At 34.8% G+C, this 21,144-nt stretch overlaps 1 protein-coding gene across 1 annotated transcript; it reads left to right on the top strand.

Moving 5' to 3' along the window:
- Positions 1 to 4,936: 4,936 nt before the first annotated feature.
- On the top strand, positions 4,937 to 9,154 carry LOC111403847 (translation machinery-associated protein 22-like). The gene is made up of 7 exons (XM_023032476.1): positions 4,937 to 5,267; positions 5,375 to 5,437; positions 5,887 to 5,948; positions 7,281 to 7,362; positions 7,478 to 7,545; positions 7,636 to 7,719; positions 8,798 to 9,154. Exons 1-7 carry the CDS (start codon positions 5,120 to 5,122, stop codon positions 8,852 to 8,854), a joined length of 564 nt encoding a protein of 187 aa, XP_022888244.1. The 5' UTR covers positions 4,937 to 5,119; the 3' UTR covers positions 8,855 to 9,154.
- The last annotated feature ends 11,990 nt before the right edge of the window (positions 9,155 to 21,144 follow it).

The raw sequence follows: 21,144 nt of genomic DNA, 5'->3' as shown, positions 1-21,144 counted from the left end.
AATGATGTAGCTTCCTCATCAGGTCGGAACATGGGTATTTGGTTGTACCCTGAGTACGCATCCATGAAGCTAAGTAGTTCATGCCCAGCAGTGGAGTTGACCAGTTGATCAATTCTTGGAAGTGGGAAGCTGTCCTTGGGGCATGCCTTATTCAGGTTTGTGAAGTCCACACAGACCCTCCATTTCCCGCTGGACTTTTTCACTAGAACCGGGTTGGATATCCACCTCGGGTATATGGCCTCTCTGATGAAATCACTGCGATCGAGTTTACTTACTTCGTCTTTCAGTGCCTCGTACCGTTCCGGATTCAGCGCGCGCCTCTTCTGTCTATGGGGGGCATAGGAGGGGTTGATGTTAAGGTGATGGCAACTGATCCTGGGATCTATCCCCACCATATCCTCATGTTTCCATGCGAAGACATCTAGGTTTTCTTTCAGGAATCGTATCATCTCAATTTTTGCTTCAGGCGATAATGACTTCCCTATGCGCAAGACTTGATTGGGGTCTTCTGGATTGACTGGAAAAGTTTCCAGTTCTTCCATTGGGGTCGCATTTGGTTCATAATCAATTATTCGGGGATCTAACTCGTCAAGAGGGTGTCCTTGTTCAGGGGCCTCTTCCATTATGACATCTTCCTCTTGTCCAGAGGTATGCCCTTGTTCAGGGGCGTCGAGCATCTCCACGTCCGTACCGACTTCAGCGGGTACTTCTGCTAGAATTACATTGACAGTCCGGGGCTCCGATTTGCGTAGTGAGTTCAGGTAGCATGCCCTGGAGCTCATCTGATCGCCCCGAACCGTTGCAATCCCACGTTCGGTTGGGAATTTCATGCACAGATAGTGAATGGACGTCACAGCCCAAAGATCTTTTAGAGCCGGTCTGCCCAACACCCCATGATAAGCCGACCTATGATCTACCACCAGAAATTCCATGAAATGATGGGCGACCAGGGGGGCCGAACCCATTTCCACAGGCAGGGTAATCCGCCCTCGTGGGATGATGCTGTCCCCAATGAATCCGAACAGCGGGTCGATCATGGGGATTAACCCATGTTCAATTTGCATTTTGTCAAAAGTGGAGCCAAACAATATGTTCACGGAGCTACCGTTGTCAACGAGCATGCGTTTTAATCCGTTTCTAGCCACTATGGCCCTTACAACCAGAGCATCGCAATGGGGATGGTGAACTCCCTCTGCGTCTTCTTGCGAGAAGGTGATTGGGGCCATCTTGTTCGCTGTTTTTGATTTGTCGACAATGTAGGTGATCATCGGGGGATCCTTAGCTTCTCTTGTATAATTTCTCTGGGCGTTCCTGGTGTTGCCACCGACGTGGGGTCCCCCGATGATGGTATCGATTTCCCTGATGACCTGGCTTCCAGCGAATTGAGCTTGGTTCTCTTTCCTGGATTGGCCTCGGTTTCTTGATTCTCTTCTGCTAGGAGGTTGTTCCTGGTGACCCCTTCCTTCCCTCCTCGGGGAGGTGGATCTGCGGGGGTGCTCATTTCTGCTGGAAGTGAGGGGGTTGCTTCGATCAGGGCGCCGGTTGACATCCCGACACTCACTGGTGTCATGCCCATATAGTTGATGGAAAGTACAAAATCTTGCTCCTGGCAAGGGCCTGTTTGGCCTCTTCTTCTTCTTGTTGTTGTTGTCAGTTCTTCCGGATGGTGCTGCCTCAGTGGGTGCGCTATCATATGCCAACACCGGCACTGCGTTCAATGTGGCGGAAGCTAGGGCCTGTCCGGATGTGGGAGCTATGGTATGCCCTGCTTGGATCCATTGCTGAGTAACAAGGTGCGCTGCGGGGCCTCGACCTACCTGCCTCTGTGGGGGAGGGAGTCCCTGCTCGGCACGGTTACGATGATCAATCATTTCTTCACTAATTATTTCCACCCTCATCATCTCCACCAGCTCGTCGTACGTGGAGGGATTCTTGCTGCGCACGTCCCTCCAAAACAAAGTGTTCATGTTGAGACCACCTTTCAGGGCCGAAAGGGCTTCCCTGTCAGTGACCTGTTCGCAGTAAGTAATCTCGTCTGTAAACCTGGCGAGATAGCTTTTCAGCATCTCTCCAGGGGCCTGCCTCATTACCACACCTCGGCGGCTCCGCCTAGTGTTAAATGGAAGGCTCTGCACTTTAGAGCAGGTAAGGCTCCCCTAAAACTCATTTGTGTCATATACTTTGTGAGGTACTTCTCCGGATCCCCTTTTCCCTCGTACTTGGGGATCTTTGGGGGCATGAAATTAGTTGGCATTGGGAAGCTTCGGATTTCCCTTGAGAAAGGGAGGTTATCGTCATCGTCGTCAATCTCGTAAGATCGGCAGGGCCCCTCTGATCCTTGGTCATCTTGGACGTCTTGGGATGGAGGAAGTGCTTTCCCCCGGCTCCCCCAATCGACTAAGTTTCTCCTCTCCTTCCTGTTTCTAGGAGGAGGGACATACTCCTCTTCGTTGTCTGACCGGGCCGACCCTCTTGAAGGGCGGATCCTATTGCTAGGATCGTTCCCTATCCGGTCGAAGACGCTTACTGACCTCTTGTCATGTTCTTGAGGAAAGTTGACCCCCAAGGGTGGTTCTGATGGGTGGCTCTCCTGCATATAAGATGTCGCTTCGGTGTTATCCTCTCTTTCGAGAGGACGTTCGGTGTGCCGGCTCGTGTGGCCTCGAGAATGAGACAAAGGGATTTCCCGTACCGGATACGATCCTTGGGGCATCTGGTGTCCCTGAGCTTGCATGAGAAGTTCCCGCATCGTCGTATTCTGAGCTGCTATGTCTCTCTGCCTGCAGCTATCTGGGCCATTCCTTCGGTGAGTACGGCTGTTCTTTCACCTCGTCGATGCCGGTGATGCGGTCTCTGATGAGTAACATTGTTATGAAGTACCTCCTCTTCAGAGGCCTCTCTGATGGGGTTGTCTTCACGGCTGTAGCTCATCCTCCCTCTTCTTTCAAGGATAGTAAGAACTTGGATTGTAACTCGACTTTTATTCTTTTTCAAGAATGCCTCCCTTTTCAGGGTCAGTCGCCGGTTTTCCGGTGGCTCCCCCGACGGGGAATGTAGGACTTTGAATGGGGAATGACGTTTCCCACAGACGGCGCCAAACTGTTGACCTCTAAAAATGGCTCTTCCACGTGGCCAACTTGTAGCTACTCCACGTATTCCTCCCTACGAAATGAACAAACTATCAGGCGCACACGGCCGGAACCGACGGGATGGCGACCGTATACACTCCGACGGTCAAGTCAGGTTTGGGTGGTCGGAACAGTGTCCAGGGACTACACAAATCAATCAGTCAATAAAGGGGGAGGAGAATATATAAACTTGTTATGGAGTGCTATCTATTGAGAGTTTCATTACCTTTGCCTCTGGCCAATCTTTGGGTATTTATAGGTGGTATGAACCGTGGGATGTGGAACACGTGTATACATCTGACGGTATGAAGCGTCTGCTCATAGGCGTCAATCAGCCTCGCTTGTAGAGTGGGCGAACAGTTTGTTTCCCCCGAGTTGAATTGACATAAAGTTGATAAGTCACATCAAATAGCTTTATGGGGGACGTCAAATCAATTTAAACCTTATATGAAGAGCAAATCTTAAATTGGCAGCGAATCTTCTAACGGGGTCCACTTGAACCCGACCTCAGAGACGGGACACTTCGGTAGATCATTGACAGGAATCGGTGTATCACTTTGGAGAAGTTTCGGGAGGTCGGAGTGATCTATTTGATTTCACCGGCTTCGGAGTGGCGAGATGACACTTCGGTTACTTCGGTACCGAAGCTCGTAAAATGAGGCGTAACAATAATCTTTATAAACTAATAACAAAGAGTGAATTGGAGAGTCAAGCCCACCATCTGTTTTAAAAAGTTTAATAGAAAATCTCTTTGAACTTGTTTTTATGCATTAACTTCTTTAAAATACAAAAATATCTTGTACTTAGATAGCCTTTTAGAATATACTATTACTCAACATAATTTCTCATTTTCATAATTATTAGAGTGCGTTTGATTGTATATATTTTTTTATGAAAAATCTATTTTTTTCACCCAAATTTTTATATTTGTGCTGTTTAACTGTCTTTTTTTTCATGAAAAATATTTTCCTACTTTTGGTCACATGACCATATTTTCTTCAAAATCTAAGAAAATATTTTCTTTAGGAAGAGTATGATTTTATTTTTCATGAATTCACTCTCTCTTTCTCTTATTTATCCACTCTCTCTCATTAACTCACCAATAAAAAATAGACAAGTATAATATTTTTTAGGTTGAAAATTAAATCAATCAAATACATTTAATTGACAAATTCCATACAAATAAATTCTAGGCAATTGAAATACCTAGAATTTATTTTCTTTCCATCCAAATTTCATACTTGCAATCAAACTCACCCTTAGTTAAAAATATTTTATTCTATAAGAAAGCAAGTCTTCGTGATCTAGTTGAAGATTTTTTATTTTTTATTTTTATCACCCCCACTTATACCTTGTTTGAGCTCCATTATTTGGAGAAAATATATTTTGGTAAAGTATTTTGTAGATAATGTGTGATTAAAAAATATGAAAAAATTTTGAATTTTTGTATGAACTTATTTTATGAGAAATTAATAATTAAACATAATTTTTAAAATAAATAAATTTTGAAAACAATAGAGCTCGAACCCGAATATAATCTAGTTTAAGCAAATCTTACTCCACAAAAGTTCTCATTGTCATGACAACCTTATTACTCATATTGTCCAGTTTGGCCTCCATTATTTTATATTATAATTTTTTCTTTTTTTTAACTACATAATTTTTCATAAAATAATATTACATGTAAATTAAAATTTGTTCTTTTTTGTTTTCAACCACATATCGTTTAAAAAAATATTATTTCAAAAATTATAATATCTAATTATTGGGGCCTGGGCCATATTGTGATTATTCTCTTCTAAGAAGGTCGAATGGATGAGTCTTCTCGGATAGTAATCCAATGTTTCCCTAGCCGCGCTATTACACTTAAGTAAGAATAATCCTTCTTTTTTATCCTTTTTCCGTCTCTCACTTTATTTGACATTTTCATTCGAAGCTCTTTAATAACCGCCGACGAACACACAGTGCGAGTGCGAGTAAGTTCATCGCTAATGGCGGAGAAGCCTCAGCCTGTTCGTGTTTTATACTGCGGAGTTTGCGGGTTACCCGCTGAGTACTGCGAGTTTGGACCTGATTTTGAGAGCTGCAAGCCATGGTTGATACAGAACGTACCGGATCTCTACCCGGATCTCCTCAAAGGTTACCCGAAAACCGAAACCCTATCCCCGTCTGTTTTGTATACACAGGGCACTTCTGATTTCGTTAATCTGAATTTTTTATTCTGTTTATTGTTGATTGATTGTCAGAGGCTGATGCGAAAGACGCTGATAAAGTATCTGATCAGCTCCAATCCACCTCAATCTCTGGCGGTAATATATGCTTACCTAAACACACAAAAGTATGCACACACTTATGTAAAATACATTTAAGTGCGTTTTTTAATAATTCTTTATGACGTGTCGTCAATATGAAATTTGTTCTGATTGCTAATGTTTTTGAGAATGGGGGAAATAGGGTTGAATAGTATACGAAATCAAGTTTGCAGTTCTCTCTTCATCTCTTGATATGTTTGTGTGTGAAAAATTTTGCTCCAGGAATAGACTGAATTATATTGAAAAGCAGTTTCTTTAGATATTTGATCCACTTGTGATATGCTTGCATCTGGTATAGTTAATTAATCTGCACGGACCAATAATTATGTTTCGAAAGAAATCAGCATCATATACCAAATTTGGGATTCTGGCTAACTTATGCTATTTCCATGTTAAAACTCAAATGACCATCTTTTGTTGGTTTATTTCTCCATTTTTTGTGGCAGGTTCTTCTAAACCTAAAGAGGAAGATGTAAAACGTTTACCTGGTGGAAAAATTAAAAAGAAGGTGAGATTTCTTCAAAATCTGTTTTTTTAACCTTAGGGCCTGCTTGGGAGTTTTGGGTACTGGTTATGGGGTTTCTAAAGTATTGGTTTTGAGAGTTTACGAGGGTTCCGGTTCTGGCTGGTTTTTAGTAGCGGTTTTTTTAAATACTACAATCTATGCTTGAGAGTTTATTATTCTTCAGTTCTGAAAGTTTTTTAAAAGAATAAAATTACTTATTCGCCACATGAGTTACTTAATGTACGACTGCGAAGTTTTAGACATGCACTTGAAAGAATTAAATAGCTGTTTGACAGATTGTTTTGTGCTATTCTGCCATTTGTCATCTTTACAACTCTGATGTGATTAAATACGTTGAAATGGAATAACTTTTTCACTTCAGCCTCACTTGTTCTAGTCAATAACTTTTATTCTTCTAGTTTTTTCTACTACAATTTCCTTTATTCCAATTTCTCGATTCAGTAAAGTTTTTTCATCGAATTTGAAATTCAGAGGCTAGTAATTTATAGTTTTGAAAAAGTTACACCTTGAAACAAACATTTGATGTTATTCATTGGGATTTATGAGTTTAGCTTTCTACTAAGCTTCCAGACCTTTGCTGGTCTGTGACTTTACTCCGAGCCATTGAAATGGTTGCTTATCCAATGGAAAATATTCTAGATGGAGGCATTTTCAGTTAAGCTTCAGTATTAGGGACTGTCCTTCCTATTCATTGAAGGAAGCATGGGTAAATTGTTATATTCAAGCGTCTCATGGAGGATACTCCTTCCTGATCTGTGCCTTTATTCTAAGCCATTGGACACGTTAAGACCCAGTGGGAAAGCTTCTAGATGGTGGTTTTTAGAGTTGATCTTGAATATTAAGGGGCTGTCTGACCATTGCATTGAAGGTAGCATGGTGCACGGTCAAGTTGGTAAATTCAAGTGTTGCATAGGAAATCAATGTCTATATGATAAGTTCATCTAAACTCCCGCCCGAAGGTTAGTGGGCCAGTAGCTGTCCAGTGCCATTGTTTTAGTGGAAGCACACCATTTAGTTTTTGCCTTTTTGGCAGGGATATATGAAGAATATGGATTGGTTCCTGAGCTTCAAATTCCCAATAGGACAATTAGACATGCTTTTACCTTAATAAGTGGGGGGTAATAAAGCACAGAGCCAACTGCAAGTTTTTGTTAAAAAGTTAGCATTTTCTTGGTTTTCATTTACAATTGAGATGGTGATATATGAACACGCTTTAGCATTCATTGTGATAATGTTATCACATTATGTTCTTCAATAGCTGATCCAGATGCACAATAGTTGGTAGCACTAAAAATATTATGAATTGTTTTGCAGGAGAAGCAGGAAGTTATTATTGAAAAGATGACTCGAAACAAGCGGAAATGTATCACCACTGTAAAAGGCCTAGATCTTTTTGGTGAGAAATATGTTGCATCTGATTCTGAATTTCATTTATTATGTTTCTGTTGTAGTCATCAGTCGTCACATCCCAAATGTTAGCATGACTAGCTTTTCTTATGTTTCAACATCAGGGGTTAAACTGAGTGATGCATCAAAGAAGCTTGGAAAGAAGTTTGCTACTGGAGCTTCTGTCACGAAGGTGTGCTGTATTTCTGGTTTAAAACTTTTAAGACTCTAGTTTCCAAAGTTGTAATCAAATTTTCCTTTTCTACTGGTTTATTCCTCACAGGGCCCAACTGAGAAGGAGCAAATTGATGTTCAAGGAGACATATCTTATGACATTGTGGAGTTCATTACAGACACATGGCCTGATGTAATCTCATTGGCTCTTCAAATTTTAGTTTGATGTCCCTTTTACTTTTTGTTAGTCTTACATTCTTCAAATTAAATAGTGATCACCTAGCAGAAATTAGGCTATTGCTTTACGTATTGTGCAACTTTAGCTGATAATAGAGTAAAAATATCGTAGGAGACAAATCTTTTTTGGATTTTAGGTGCAACAAATGCTAATTAACAAAGGCAAACATATGCTCTATCCGTCCTTATTTTTGCCAACCTGCATATTGTTATTGCTGTACTGCTTTTGCCTTTTTGTATGCTAAACTGGCTTGTTTAGATCAATATATTAATCTAGCTTATTTTTCGTTTTGATAGAATAGAAATTGAAATAATTGTGCTTTTACCAAATTTGTGATACTCGCCAAATTTTGTAACTAAGCACATGTTTGGCAAGTGTTTATAAACATTTGTCAAAAGTCAAACCATTTTTTATCCACACATTTACCCCTGTTTATAAAGTTCTTGCCAAACAAATGCTAAATTGCATCCAGTAGTATCTCCTCCCCTCCCCCCTACCCCCCCCGTATGTATAAATGGTATTTATTTATGGGCATGCATTTTGTACATAAGTTTTGATGAAGCTTAAAGCATGTTGGCTTGCTATTTCATGACCTTCATATTCTAAGGAATTAGCCAATGTCAAAGTCAGATTTTTTCTAATACTTCGTGTCGTCTTCTTCCACATTGATAACATCTGTTATAGATGGTTTGGGATTACATACCAAAATTTGTTGCTTAGAATGCTTAGTCGAATTTTTCACTGGCCATTTAATCCTATAACAGAGAACATGTTGAGACGCAGATCCAGAGGGTCCGTTGACCTGTTCAGTATCCTGTATTAATTTATGGGTTTTAAATGAAAGATAGTTTTTATTCTCATTATTGCATTTTGGAAGTAGGATTGAAACTGGTGTGAAGCACATTGAATGTGGAGACCTAAATATGTACCAGCTGTGGTGTCTCTCTAATGTATTTATTTTGATGCATGATTTCTTTTGGATTTACTCCAGTTGTGGAATGAGCTAAAGTCTAATTCTTTTCTGGGTTTTTAGGTACCAGAGGCTGCAATTTTCTTCATTGAGGATGGGAAAAAGGTTCCAGCTGTGTAAACGCCAACCAAGTCGAGGGAGGTTTGAATTTCACTGAATGAAATGAGATCTCAAATCAAAGGGCTTCCGTTCCAAAGTTATGGACGACTTTATAATGCTGATTTAGATAAAAATTTCCACTCATGGTATATGTATGTACCAAATTGTTATATCGTCTCGCAATTCAGACGTGTTTTAAAGTAATGAATTGGTTTGTACAGTGGCCTAAATTCTGTTTCTGTTCGTGCATTTTACATGAGAGGAGATCAAAGTTTTGGCTTAGATAGTTTCGTTTTAATATTTATATTTGCCTTATCTGAATACCAGAATATGAATTTTTTTTATTTTTTTATTTTTTGCCACCTTAGTTTGTCATACCTGTTTTCTTTGCAAAATGACACACATGCCCAATATATATGTTTAGATGGTAATTAATTAATTATTATTGTTTCTGTTTCTGTTCGTGCATTTTACATGAGAGGAGATCAAAGTTTTGGCTTAGATAGTTTCGTTTTAATATTTATATTTGCCTTATCTGAATACCAGAATATGAATTTTTTTTATTTTTTTATTTTTTGCCACCTTAGTTTGTCATACCTGTTTTCTTTGCAAAATGACACACATGCCCAATATATATGTTTAGATGGTAATTAATTAATTATTATTATTTTTAGAACTCTTGATGATCTGTGGTTAATTACTCATTGAGTGATATTTTTCTACATATTCTGGTTGTCCCAAAAGAATTTAGGGTGGGTGTGATTGTAAGTATGGAATGTGCAAGGTCAATTAAATGTTTTTGATTGGTTTAGTTTTTAACTTTGAAAATATTGTACGTTTTCATCTATTGTGGATTGGGAGATGAGTGAATGAATTACTTGCAAAATAAAAACCTACTTTTTACTAAAAAAAGAAATAAAAATGTTTTCTTTGATTTTGAGGAAAATATGGTCATGTAATTAATTTTCGAAAAATATTTTTCATGAATATAATATTAATCAAACACTGTAAAAGTAGGAACTAGAGAGAGAGAATTTTTAATAAGAAATAAAGTCAATTAAATACATGTTTTTTTAATTAGCAAGTTTTCTACTATTTTGGGGTCGTATTTGTTTACCTTTTTTTACAACAGTTATGTAGAACGGAATATTTCAAAACAATTGAGCATATTTGGAACGACAACTTACTTTTTTTGGTTTCCTGCAGTTTCTTCTTCCAAATAAATGAGATGCTTGTTTGTACATTCAATTGTGGGAATTCGTCATTTCTTTACATCATTTCCTTGTATTATCACTCAGATAAGATGATAATACATTAACACATACTTTGATCATTGATGAAATTTTAACTCATTCGCTTGCGATCCATTGGTATCACAATACAGAGATATGTGATCAATAATATTAGGAATTACTCTAAGTTCATTGATGAACTTCTTAATCTAAACCACAACCTTTAGCAATTATCTGTTAGGCTTTTGTTATTGAAACAGTAATTATTTCCTATTTAGAACCTTTCCAACTAATCACTCCATTATTAAGAGTAAAGCTATATATTGATTGAGATTTGCTATCATCCTAGTCCTGCTGAAAGTTAGCAGTAGATGATCATGAACTCTCAACTTATTTTCTACATATAAAATCTTTTTAAGATTTAGTCTGGATAGGTTAAGCAATCTCCTGAATCTATTTCTATAAATCTCATTACTTTTCCCATATCTTTCACGGAGAAATTCTTTGACTACCACAATTTTATCGATTAAAGCATACAAGTGTTGTTTCCCATTAATAATATGTCATATACATATAATATTAGGAATACGAAAACGTTCACACTTGTCTTCTTGTAAACACACACTTCATCTTCATTTTTAATCAAATCTTTTTTATTGTCTTATCGAACTGAATATTCCAGTTCCTAGAGACTTGCTTCAGTCCTTCTAGGATCAATCTTGTATGCGTTGTAAGCATATTTGGACTCAAAACCTTCAAATTGTGTCATGTACACTTCCTCTTGCAAGTTTGGATAAGGAATGCAGTTTTGATATTCATTTGTCATATCTCATAGTCATGGTATGCAGCTATTGCAATCAAAATTCGAATTGACTTAAGCATGGCTACAGTAAGGTTTCCTTAAAGTCAACTATTTTTCTTTGTTTGTATCTTTTTACTACTAGTTTTGCTTCATATATTTGGATGTATCCATTCATGTTGATCTCTTTCTTGTAAACTCATTTATTGCTTTCTGGAATTTCTCATTAGGTGGGTTGACCAAGGTCCATACGTGTGTTGAGTTTATTTCGAATTTCATAACCTTCCGTCATCTCTTTGAGTGAACACTTGACTTTACACCTACATAATTAGTAGGTTTATCATCATTGATTAGTAATACCTGATTAGTAATAATAAATTTATACCTCTAAGAGGTCAAATGATCCTACTAAACTTACATGGGTTGACATATCTTCAAGAGTCTTGCTTTCTGATCAAGAATTTGTCTCTTAACAAGTGTGTGATCAATCTCACGTTCATCTACTTTGTTAAATGCATATACGCAACTTGTTTGAGCCCCATTTTGATTTAAAAAAAACATTTTTGAATAGTATTTTGATGTGAAATGTGTGGTTAAAAAATAATAAAAAGTTTTAAATTTGCGCATAATATTATTTTATTGAAGAATGTGTGGTTGAAATCGATCAAAACACTATTTAAGAACGCATTTTTTCGACAAAAAAATTTGGGCTGAAACAAGGGCATGGATTCTTGAATTCCTTTAAGTTCTTATTTCCTCACACTGTCCTCTCCTAGAATAAACTTTTTTTTAAGGAAAATGAAATGTCTTGAGATGAAGACTTTCTTCTTAATGAGATTATAGAATTGGTATTCAATTATTTCATTTGCATATCTCACAAATATATATTTATCAAATTTAGACTCGAGTTTAGCCGATTTAGTGCATTTCACATAAACGTCACGTTCCTGAGGTTTTATATTAGACAAGCTGCGTAGATAGAACATGATTTAATGTGTAGCACGTAACAATTAGTACATGACTCAAACAATTTTATGAGGTTTGTATGGTTGGTTAATGATCGCACTAACTAATAGTGTGGGATTTCTCCTTTCAGATATATCATTATACTAAGGTGTATATGAACGGCGTCCACTGCGAGAGAATTTCATTCTTCTTTAGATAATTTAAAATTTCATTTTTAAGGTATTACCCACATCGATCAGACCTTAATGTGAGTATACTTTTTGTTTGAATCCTTTGAACTTTTCAAGAGTTTCATGCTTGAATCTCATCAATTATATATGACAATTTCTGAAATAGTAATCAGTAAATATGATGAAATAAGAGAAATTTGAACCAACAGTAATTGACATGGCCCACATATATTAGTATGTATCAGACCTAATAATTGTGTAGCTCTTTCTCCTTCTCTAGTAAAATGGAGTTTGGTGTGTAATGATTCAAAATTCAGAACGTGGGAATAATGGGAAGGCCGACGTGGGACACGTGGCACCACTACCACATGACTTTCACTCGGCTTCTGACATCTGTAAATATCCCTGAGGGCTACACAGGTATGGATGATACCATATTTTTTTCAGCCATTTGAATTCCGTCCTTATTTTCCCCTAACACGTATATCAATCCTCACGCCAGAGGTAAAACGGCGGAGAAAGCGCGCTCTCATTTTTTTAGGTTACATATGCTTGTCGAAGTAGCAGGAAAGCCATAAGCCACCAGGTAAGTCAGGAGGTATTATTCCACAACCATTTCAGTAAAAATTTCACATCTTTTGCACGCCCAACTTTTCTGTTTTGGAAAAAAAAAATTCTCAATCTCTTAGGAAGAAACAAACATACAATTTTTAAGGGAATAAATTAAAAATGAGTAAAAACAATATCAATTGTAAGATAGTAGCTTGCTTGAACATATTAATTTTGAAATTCATATACTCGTGTTCAGGATTGACCTTGATATTTTGGAGCCCTTGTGCCAACTTTAAATTTGGAGCTCTATTAAAGAAAAATCATCGCGTTCTTACATGAGTCTTCTTATTAAGAGTTTTAATATAATCATGAAAAATCTAATAGAGACAACTATTCACCAAAATTAAAAGAAGAAAATAACAAAATGTCAAAATTTAACATGCAATACAAATTATAAGTGAAGTTTGACATATAAGATTATAATGCAATGATAAAGGGGTCTGTTCATTTCTTTTATCATTTTCTTATAGGCAACTATTCAGAATATAATTGAATATGTATTTGAGTGACTTATGTATAAAAATAAAGAATGATGATTGCGAGAGATAGTATAACAAAATAATGAAAATGACGATAAAATACAAATGAGCTTCTAATTTTATATTAATTTATATTTAATTAACTTACAAATAAAAAGTATGAACTCGAGTAAAGAATTATTAAATTCGAAGTATCTTTAACGAGCATCTAAAAAGGTTATTATCATGAGATTAAAGCAACACACTTAATAATAACAACCTATAAACTCTGTAATATATGCCCTTGTTTGAGCCCCATTCTTTGTGAGAGAATGCATTTTTAAATAATGATTGATGGAGGAATGCGTGGTTAAAAATATGATTTTTTTTGAATTTGTGTGTAATATTATTTTATTGAAGAATGCGTGGTTGAAAATGAGTTTTGAAAAAATGAAGTTTTTAAAGAATGGGGCTCAAACAAGGGCTGAATCATAGCATGTTCAATCTCTATGGTCTTCACCTCTTCTTATATCTTCAATTGGTCTAATAGCAATCTGTATTCTATACTAGTTGGCACACATGCTAAAAATAATTAGACATGCATGCCCATAATGTTTATAACAGACTAGTAGGTCCAAAATTAACAAATGGCTGCAGCCCAAAATAACAAAATTTAAAAAACTAACCATTCAATACATCCACATGGTCGAGTCCAAAACATCTACTAAAATACATTCATAAAATAAATTCATCTTATATAATATATGATATTATATATAGATATATATTTCAAATTTCTATGAGTTAAGGCCGTCTAATTTAATTTAGACAAATGAATTGGAATAATTAAATAATTAATCAAATCAATCAATTAATTTAATTAGTGGAATGATTAAAATCATTAAATACCAAATTAGAATTCAGCCCCAATTCTAAGATTTTAGTGTGTGTTTATTTAATTAAATATCAATTTAGAATCCAACTCTTATTCCAAAATTTTAGGATAAACTTATTTTTATTAAAATCAAAGTCTAATTAAATACCAAATTAGAGTCCAATTCTAATTCTAAAATTTTAGGATGAATTTATTTTATTAGAATCAAAGTTTAATTAAATATCAAAATCTAAAATTTTAAGACGGACTTATTTAATTAAATTGCAAATTGGAGTCCAATTCTACTTCCAAGAATATAGGGGGTCAAAATTTTAAATATTAGTTAAAATTCCATTTTAATGATAATTTTTAAGTCATGAATTTTAAAATAAATTTGAACTGGGTTAAAATTGAATTTAATGTTAGATTTTTAGAAAATCTAAATTATTTCTCTTTTCAAAATTGCATTGAAAACCCCCCATTTGAAAAATTGAACTTCTAACCACTTTAAAATTATAATTAGGGCCTCCCAATTTTATAAATTGTAGAATAGACCCTGATTTTAAAATTGTTGGAAGGGACCTAAAGTTTTTAAAATTTCATTTGAAGTTCCTATCCCCAATATCTGACCAAAACCCTAAAATATATTTCTTCCTTCCTTCCTTGGCATTGCTTATGTGGATAAAACCATAGTGTAAGTACATGCCATAATAGGAGCAATAGTGTGACGCTGTGTCATCACTGCGTTGTCACTTTGTTACCTACAACCATTGTCGCTACATGCTGCATGTGCATAGGGGGCAGCAGTATTGTTGCAACGAAGCGTTGCTCCTTGACTAATCCCGACAATGTCAGTTGTTGTTAGCCACCTCTCAACTCGATTTTCGATCCGATTTTTGGCAAAAAAATTAATTTTCTTTTTTAAAATCAGATTGTTGCAATGAAGCATTGCTCCCTCGCCAATCCTGATAATGTTAGTTGTTGTTAGCTATCTCTCAACTCGATTTTCGATCCAATTTTTGGTAAAAAATTAATTTTAGGTACAAGAAATCGATAAAAAATCAACCACTGATTGTTCACAATATTTAAAAATAATTTTTAACAAACAAAAAGTAGGCTCTGATACTAATGTTGAAAATATACTTAATCACGCACAACGAAGTTTAAACAATTTCAATTCCCATTAAGGATATTCTTTGTGTTTAGACGGAAACTGTGATAAGAATTATATTTTTAGTTAACTCTATGAAATTCTTTGATAATCTTGGAACAAGTACAATCACGATTTGCATGTGACAGCTGTCCAATTGTCCAACTTTCAATGACAATCCATACAAGGGAACAATAATAAGAGAATTAGAGTTTCTTTTTCTTGTACTAGCAAGATAATGAATGTGTATTGTGATTTCTTAAATCCTAATAGCTTATTAATAAAAGTTTAAGTAGGATTGGCCCATCCCGTAAACTTAATTTAGTCTAATATTCAATTAATCTAATTAATTAAACTTGATCCATAAATTAATTAATCTAATTAATTAATTGAACTATTAATAAGCGACCTAATTAATTAATTATACAAATGTTCAACACTTGTCAATTAATTAATTAGCAACATCGTTCTCCTAGTTCCCTTTTTTGTACGTGTGACTCATTAGTTTTCCGATCATGATATCTAATGACATGAATTATTATTTTGATCTAATTAAAATAAGATAAAATTATTATCATTAATTAATTTAGATTCATCGTCACAGATTGATGTCTAGTAATGTGTCAGAGCAATACATATCATGAAAATCATGTGGTATGATAAAATCAAACTTGCTCGTTTACCATGAAACTATAATTTTTTCGTCAATATAATCCGATTGATTACGAGATATGAAAGTGTATCAATCTCAATTATCAATCATCCTAATCTTTAGTCAATATAAGCAAAACCCATTTTCGACTTACGAGCATACCTTGACCAAAGATTTCTTTATTAGTTTAATTGAATAAAATGTAGATCATAATCTCTTACTATCTAAGAATGACGAATCCTCTAATACTCATTCACTACCTTTATATGATTTTTGACATATTAGAACGATGCCGTATTAGTGAGTCTTGTCAGAGCAACATTCAACATCACCAAAGTATAACTGTCCTCATATAAGGCAATATGATGACTACAAGTTAAAGGATCAATTCCACCATCGAACTCTAGAGATTAACTACTGATATTCAAATAGTTATTCATGTGAAATCTATCCATTATGTCTCCAATATTTTGTGCTTATAACAAAACATCAATGCGTCCATTGAAATGTCACCACATTTTAACTTGTGAAATCAGTTGCTTACTTCATAAGTGAGAAATGTCACACGTACTGGTCAATTAGTAATTACGATATTTGTATCTTGTCATTACGTATGACTGTGAATAATTTAAGATTGAATCATATGTAATTTGTTTCTCACAATCACAACCACTTGTAATTAATAGGTTACCAAGACCTAGATTTATGAACTTTATTAATTTAATTTTTCAGAATAATAATTCAATTAAATAATAGATTTATCATAAATAATGCATTAATTACATTAAAAGTGTTTATGTTCAAAATCGATTGGATATAGAGCATAATATTTACAAAATATTACTTTTAGAGAAGGGTATTATATACATGTTTCAGGCATCAAATTTGATGTTCTTCATTACTTGGTTCAAATTTTCAATTCTCTATCTTTTCCTTGTTCAAGAAGTATATACTTCATCAACAATCTAAAAATAATAGTTATATTGCAATGGAAATGGAAAATAACTTTGGCAACCATCAAGTTGACGAACTAAGAGTTTGCATAGGTTCGATGAAACGAATTTTACTTGGCAGCAAGACAAGCTCACTTGCTAACAGTATTGAAGATCTTTGACATTCTTGAAACGAATGTTTGTATTAAATATATATACTTTGTCTGTAAACGCCTTCCAATTACACTATATATATGTACCTTCACAAGTTCCACAAGTCCGTTGTCTGATATCGTATAAAAACACTTCCATTTTCAATTGGAAAATCCCATAGGTTATTGCCACAATTTATAAGAAGTACTTACTTTTTGAAAGTACAATACATATCAGATTAACTGTACATCATCATTCTTTAACATTTTTTGAATGGTCTTGATTGCTTTGCATGAGCATATCTCGTGCACTAGATTCGATGATGGGAGCAATGAATTGTTTCTAGATCTTATGGGTTATAGCACCCCGAGTTTTAATTATTATTTTCATATGGGCCTAAATTTAATGTTGATCATTTAGCAAGTGGAATATTCCATGTTTAGCCGTATCATCACACTAAAGTCCAAAAGGTATAAGCTTATTTCTTATGTGTATTTTATAAAATTTATTGTATATTATATTTGGATCGGATATTTAAGTGTCACAAAAAAACTTATAAAATATATCAATATTATACTCATTTTGTCATATTGAATATCATAAATTGATAGTTACATTTTTACACGTTAACACACACTTATTAAAAACGAGTATTACTTCATTTCATCAATCACATTCAAAATTTCACTGAGTTAAGAATACACAGTGCAAGGTGGTAAATTCTTATTTTTAGATGTCTATATAAATTTTAGCATCAAGTACTATATGGCTTTTGGGTCGATTTCTATGTTAAATCCTTTAGGATAGACCATTGAGTCAAATATGTAAATCCTACAAGATATAGGAGTTATTAAGAAATTCCTTGAGCTATTGGATATTGCGATCAGTTTGCTCTAAATCTAAGAAAAATCGATATGTTATGTCATTTTATATTTGTTAACCTCTTCAAATGGCCAATAGGAGTCATTGGAAGACAGTGTACACATGGACGTATTCTTGTAGCATATGGATTGTAAATATGTATATTTGTGGGAGAAGAAGAGAAATGAATAAGAGATTCAATGGCTTGAAACGTATGGAGTAGTATTTATTTTCCTCTCCAAAATGTGCTAAAAAATTAATATACCCGTTTCTTATTCTTTTTTCCTGGTTTTATCCCATTTCTTTCTATATACGTGTTGTTTCTTTTGTTCCACACATCTCTCTTTTCTTTTTCTAAGGAGAGGGTATATATACAGTTTGGAAAAGACGTGGTGACCGTTGGATCCGACCCACGTGCCCCTATCTCCTTCTTCTACACATCACATCCTTCTTATACATGCATTCATTACATTGACAAAGGGTTAACTGCTCTATATTTCTAGGCTGTTACTCCTAACATAAGATCAAGTAAACGTCCAATTAGTCTTTTACAAAGACTGATAGAGGGTATATATAGAGTTTGAGGAGACGTGGTGACCGTTGGATCCGAACCACGAGCACCTACCCCCTTCTTCTACACATCACATCTTTTTTACACATGCATTCATTACATTGACAAAGGTTAACTGCTCTATATTTACAGGTTGTTACTCCTGACATAAGATAAAGTAAACGTCTAATCAGTTTTTCACAAAGACTGATTAGAGGGTATATATAGAGTTTGGAGAAAATGTGGTGACCGTTGGATCCGAACCACGTGCCCCTCCCTCCTTCTTCTATATATCACATCCTTCTTACACATGCATTCATTACATTGACAAAGGGTTAACTGCTTTATATTTCTAGGCTGTTACTTTTGACATAAGATAAAGTAAACGTCTAATCAGTCTTTCACAAAGATATTTGTCAGGTCGATAGATGCGACAGTCTCCTCGTCTTTAGAATTTTAGCCTTTGTCCTTTAGAACCTCGACCCGGTCGCAACCTCTTCGTCTTTTCAGAACCTTAGCAGGTCGCGAATATGAGAACTTCGGCATAAACCCTTCGTCAGGGCTTTAGCATATATCTGGTTGAGTGTCACCTTAGCTTGAACTAGGACTTCAACTTCTGTAGCTTTCATAGCCTTGTTGCTTCGTCTTTTCATATTTTTAGGTTGGCTCTTCTGACAACATCAGTGGGGCTTCCACATGTTGCTTTCTGATGGCTAACTTAATATGGGGAGTAACAATTTTTTAAAATACTCACTTTTACAATAACTCTTCAAATTCGAATGGATTGTGTACGTCTAAAAGATTGATTGAGTGGTGCTTATGGGGTCGTCGTTTAAAAATTTTAAAAAAGACTATTGCCAAATTTTATTTTAAGGACATCTTAGTGTTTAATTATGTGCATGTTATTTTTAGTAATTTTTTTGTTTCGTTCGAGCTTTGGACATTCTATGTTAAATTTAAATTTTTGTTTAAAATTTGTAGTAGTTTAATATGTTGATTTATATGAAATTTTTTATTTAAATCATTGGATTATCTTTATCAATTTGTCAATGAAATCAAATAAATAAATATATATTTTTTAATTTTTTGGCTTAAACTAGATAGAAGAGATATTTGGTAGCATTTCAAGTGTATGTTTTTATAAATAAAATAAAAGAGTAATTGACTTGGGCGTTACAGATTGGTATCAGAGCCCAAGTCTTTCTGTAGGCTTTTATAAAAGGAGCTTAATTGCATGATTAATCAACTAACTGTATTTGCAATCAACTGTAAATTTTAAAAAGTACATGTGGTGTTAGTATTATTCAATTTAGTATTATCATTACACGTGTAAAAAAAGGTGGATGGATGAAAGTTATTTTTGACTTGTTTGATAACCTAATTCATCATTTAATCAAGTCCAATTGGTATATCTATCAATAGCATATAAATCTAAATTTTAAAGACAACTTCAAGTTTAGGTAGTATTCTACCTAAATTTTCATGCATGAACACTATGATTTATCTTATTCCTTGACATTGATTATTTATGCAACCCACTTTTCAATCATTTTTGTCTATCTGGGTTTGTCAATTCAAGTCCAATGACCAATCAATTGAGTTTTGAATCTAGAAAAATGAGGTTTACTTTTTATTGTAAATTATACTATAGGCAACATAAGTGGCTCTATTTAGTATCATTATTTTGAACTAACTGAAATTTGAATATAACTGTTTAGCCTTTTTTCTTCACCATATCTATGACAGTTGCATCAAAACTATTGGAGTTAATTGTCACTGAATTCAATCACTATAACATTAAATTTTATCATTGGCTGCTAGTGCACTAGTTGATACGAATTCATATTCAAGTGTTACTCTTGCATTTTTATCCTTGTGTAAAAAAAAAAGGAAAATAAAATAAATTCAATCTTGTGTAATAAACATAAAGAGTGTTTACATATACTTTGTTTAAGATTCGATGTTGTGATTTTATTTAAATTTTAAACAAGTATTTGAATGAGACCCATGATTTAACACTCGTCAATAAACAACCCTCTAACAAACCAAGGTACAAAATAAAATGTTACGTTCCATCTTATTTTTTTCGAGCATGATTTATAAATCATTTAAACTTGAATTCATGAAATGCTTGTGATGTTTAGAATGAAATATGTTATGCATGTTACTATTTTGTTTTAATAAACAAGATGATATGATGATTAGCCATTATATTAAAACTCAAAGAGCATAATATATAATTTGAGATTGGTAATGAAGATAAACAAAAATTGAAAAATTATGTGATAGACATGGCTAGAACTTATTAGATAGCTAGAAAAATCATAGCTTGTAGAGCGGTGTTGAACCGTAGATTTATCATTCAGTCCTATAAGAATTACAAGACTGACTTGACTCGTTCACTAGCTGAGCACGTGCAAGACATCTATGAAAGATGTATGGCAGTTGTGGATGCATGACTGGAGATCACGCATATTGAGGGTATAAATGATTTCAAACACAGTTTCACCTCAATGAGGAGACATGAGAATTATGGTTAGGAATGAGATGTTAGAAGGTAACCTTCAAGAGCATTCAAATGCGATGAAGTTTGGTATATTTTGTCAAATTCTTCTAGATGGGTGGAGTGAGAGCTTAGAACCCCAACTTGAGATAGTAAACAAGTTTGATGATGAGGTTGAGCTCGAGACTGAATCAGAACCTCGATTTGAATTGAACCCAGAGGAAGATCCCCAATGGAAGCATGATGATGAATTTGCATTGGAGTTAGAAAATGATCATGAGCATGAACTTGAGCCACTGGTTGAGATGGACATAGAGTCTGAGCCTGAGGCAAAATACTCCTTTGAAGATGAAGCTCTACCAAGGGATTCACAGGATTCATAGAGATTAGAAAGTTAGA

This window comes from Olea europaea, chromosome 11, assembly GCF_002742605.1.
Source record: "Olea europaea var. sylvestris chromosome 11, O_europaea_v1, whole genome shotgun sequence".
NCBI classification, from domain to species: domain Eukaryota; kingdom Viridiplantae; phylum Streptophyta; class Magnoliopsida; order Lamiales; family Oleaceae; genus Olea; species Olea europaea.
Note: the sequence above shows the minus strand (reverse complement) of the source record. Positions and strands in the feature narration are given on the sequence as shown.

Excerpts from the sequence above, each read along its gene's own strand:
- LOC111403847 (XM_023032476.1), top strand. The coding sequence starts at position 5,120 with ATGGCGGAGAAGCCTCAGCCTGTTCGTGTTTTATACTGCGGAGTTTGC. Across the intron at positions 5,949-7,280 it reads GTGGAAAAATTAAAAAGAAG|GAGAAGCAGGAAGTTATTAT; the intron begins GTGAGATTTCTT and ends ATTGTTTTGCAG. Across the intron at positions 7,546-7,635 it reads CTGGAGCTTCTGTCACGAAG|GGCCCAACTGAGAAGGAGCA; the intron begins GTGTGCTGTATT and ends TATTCCTCACAG.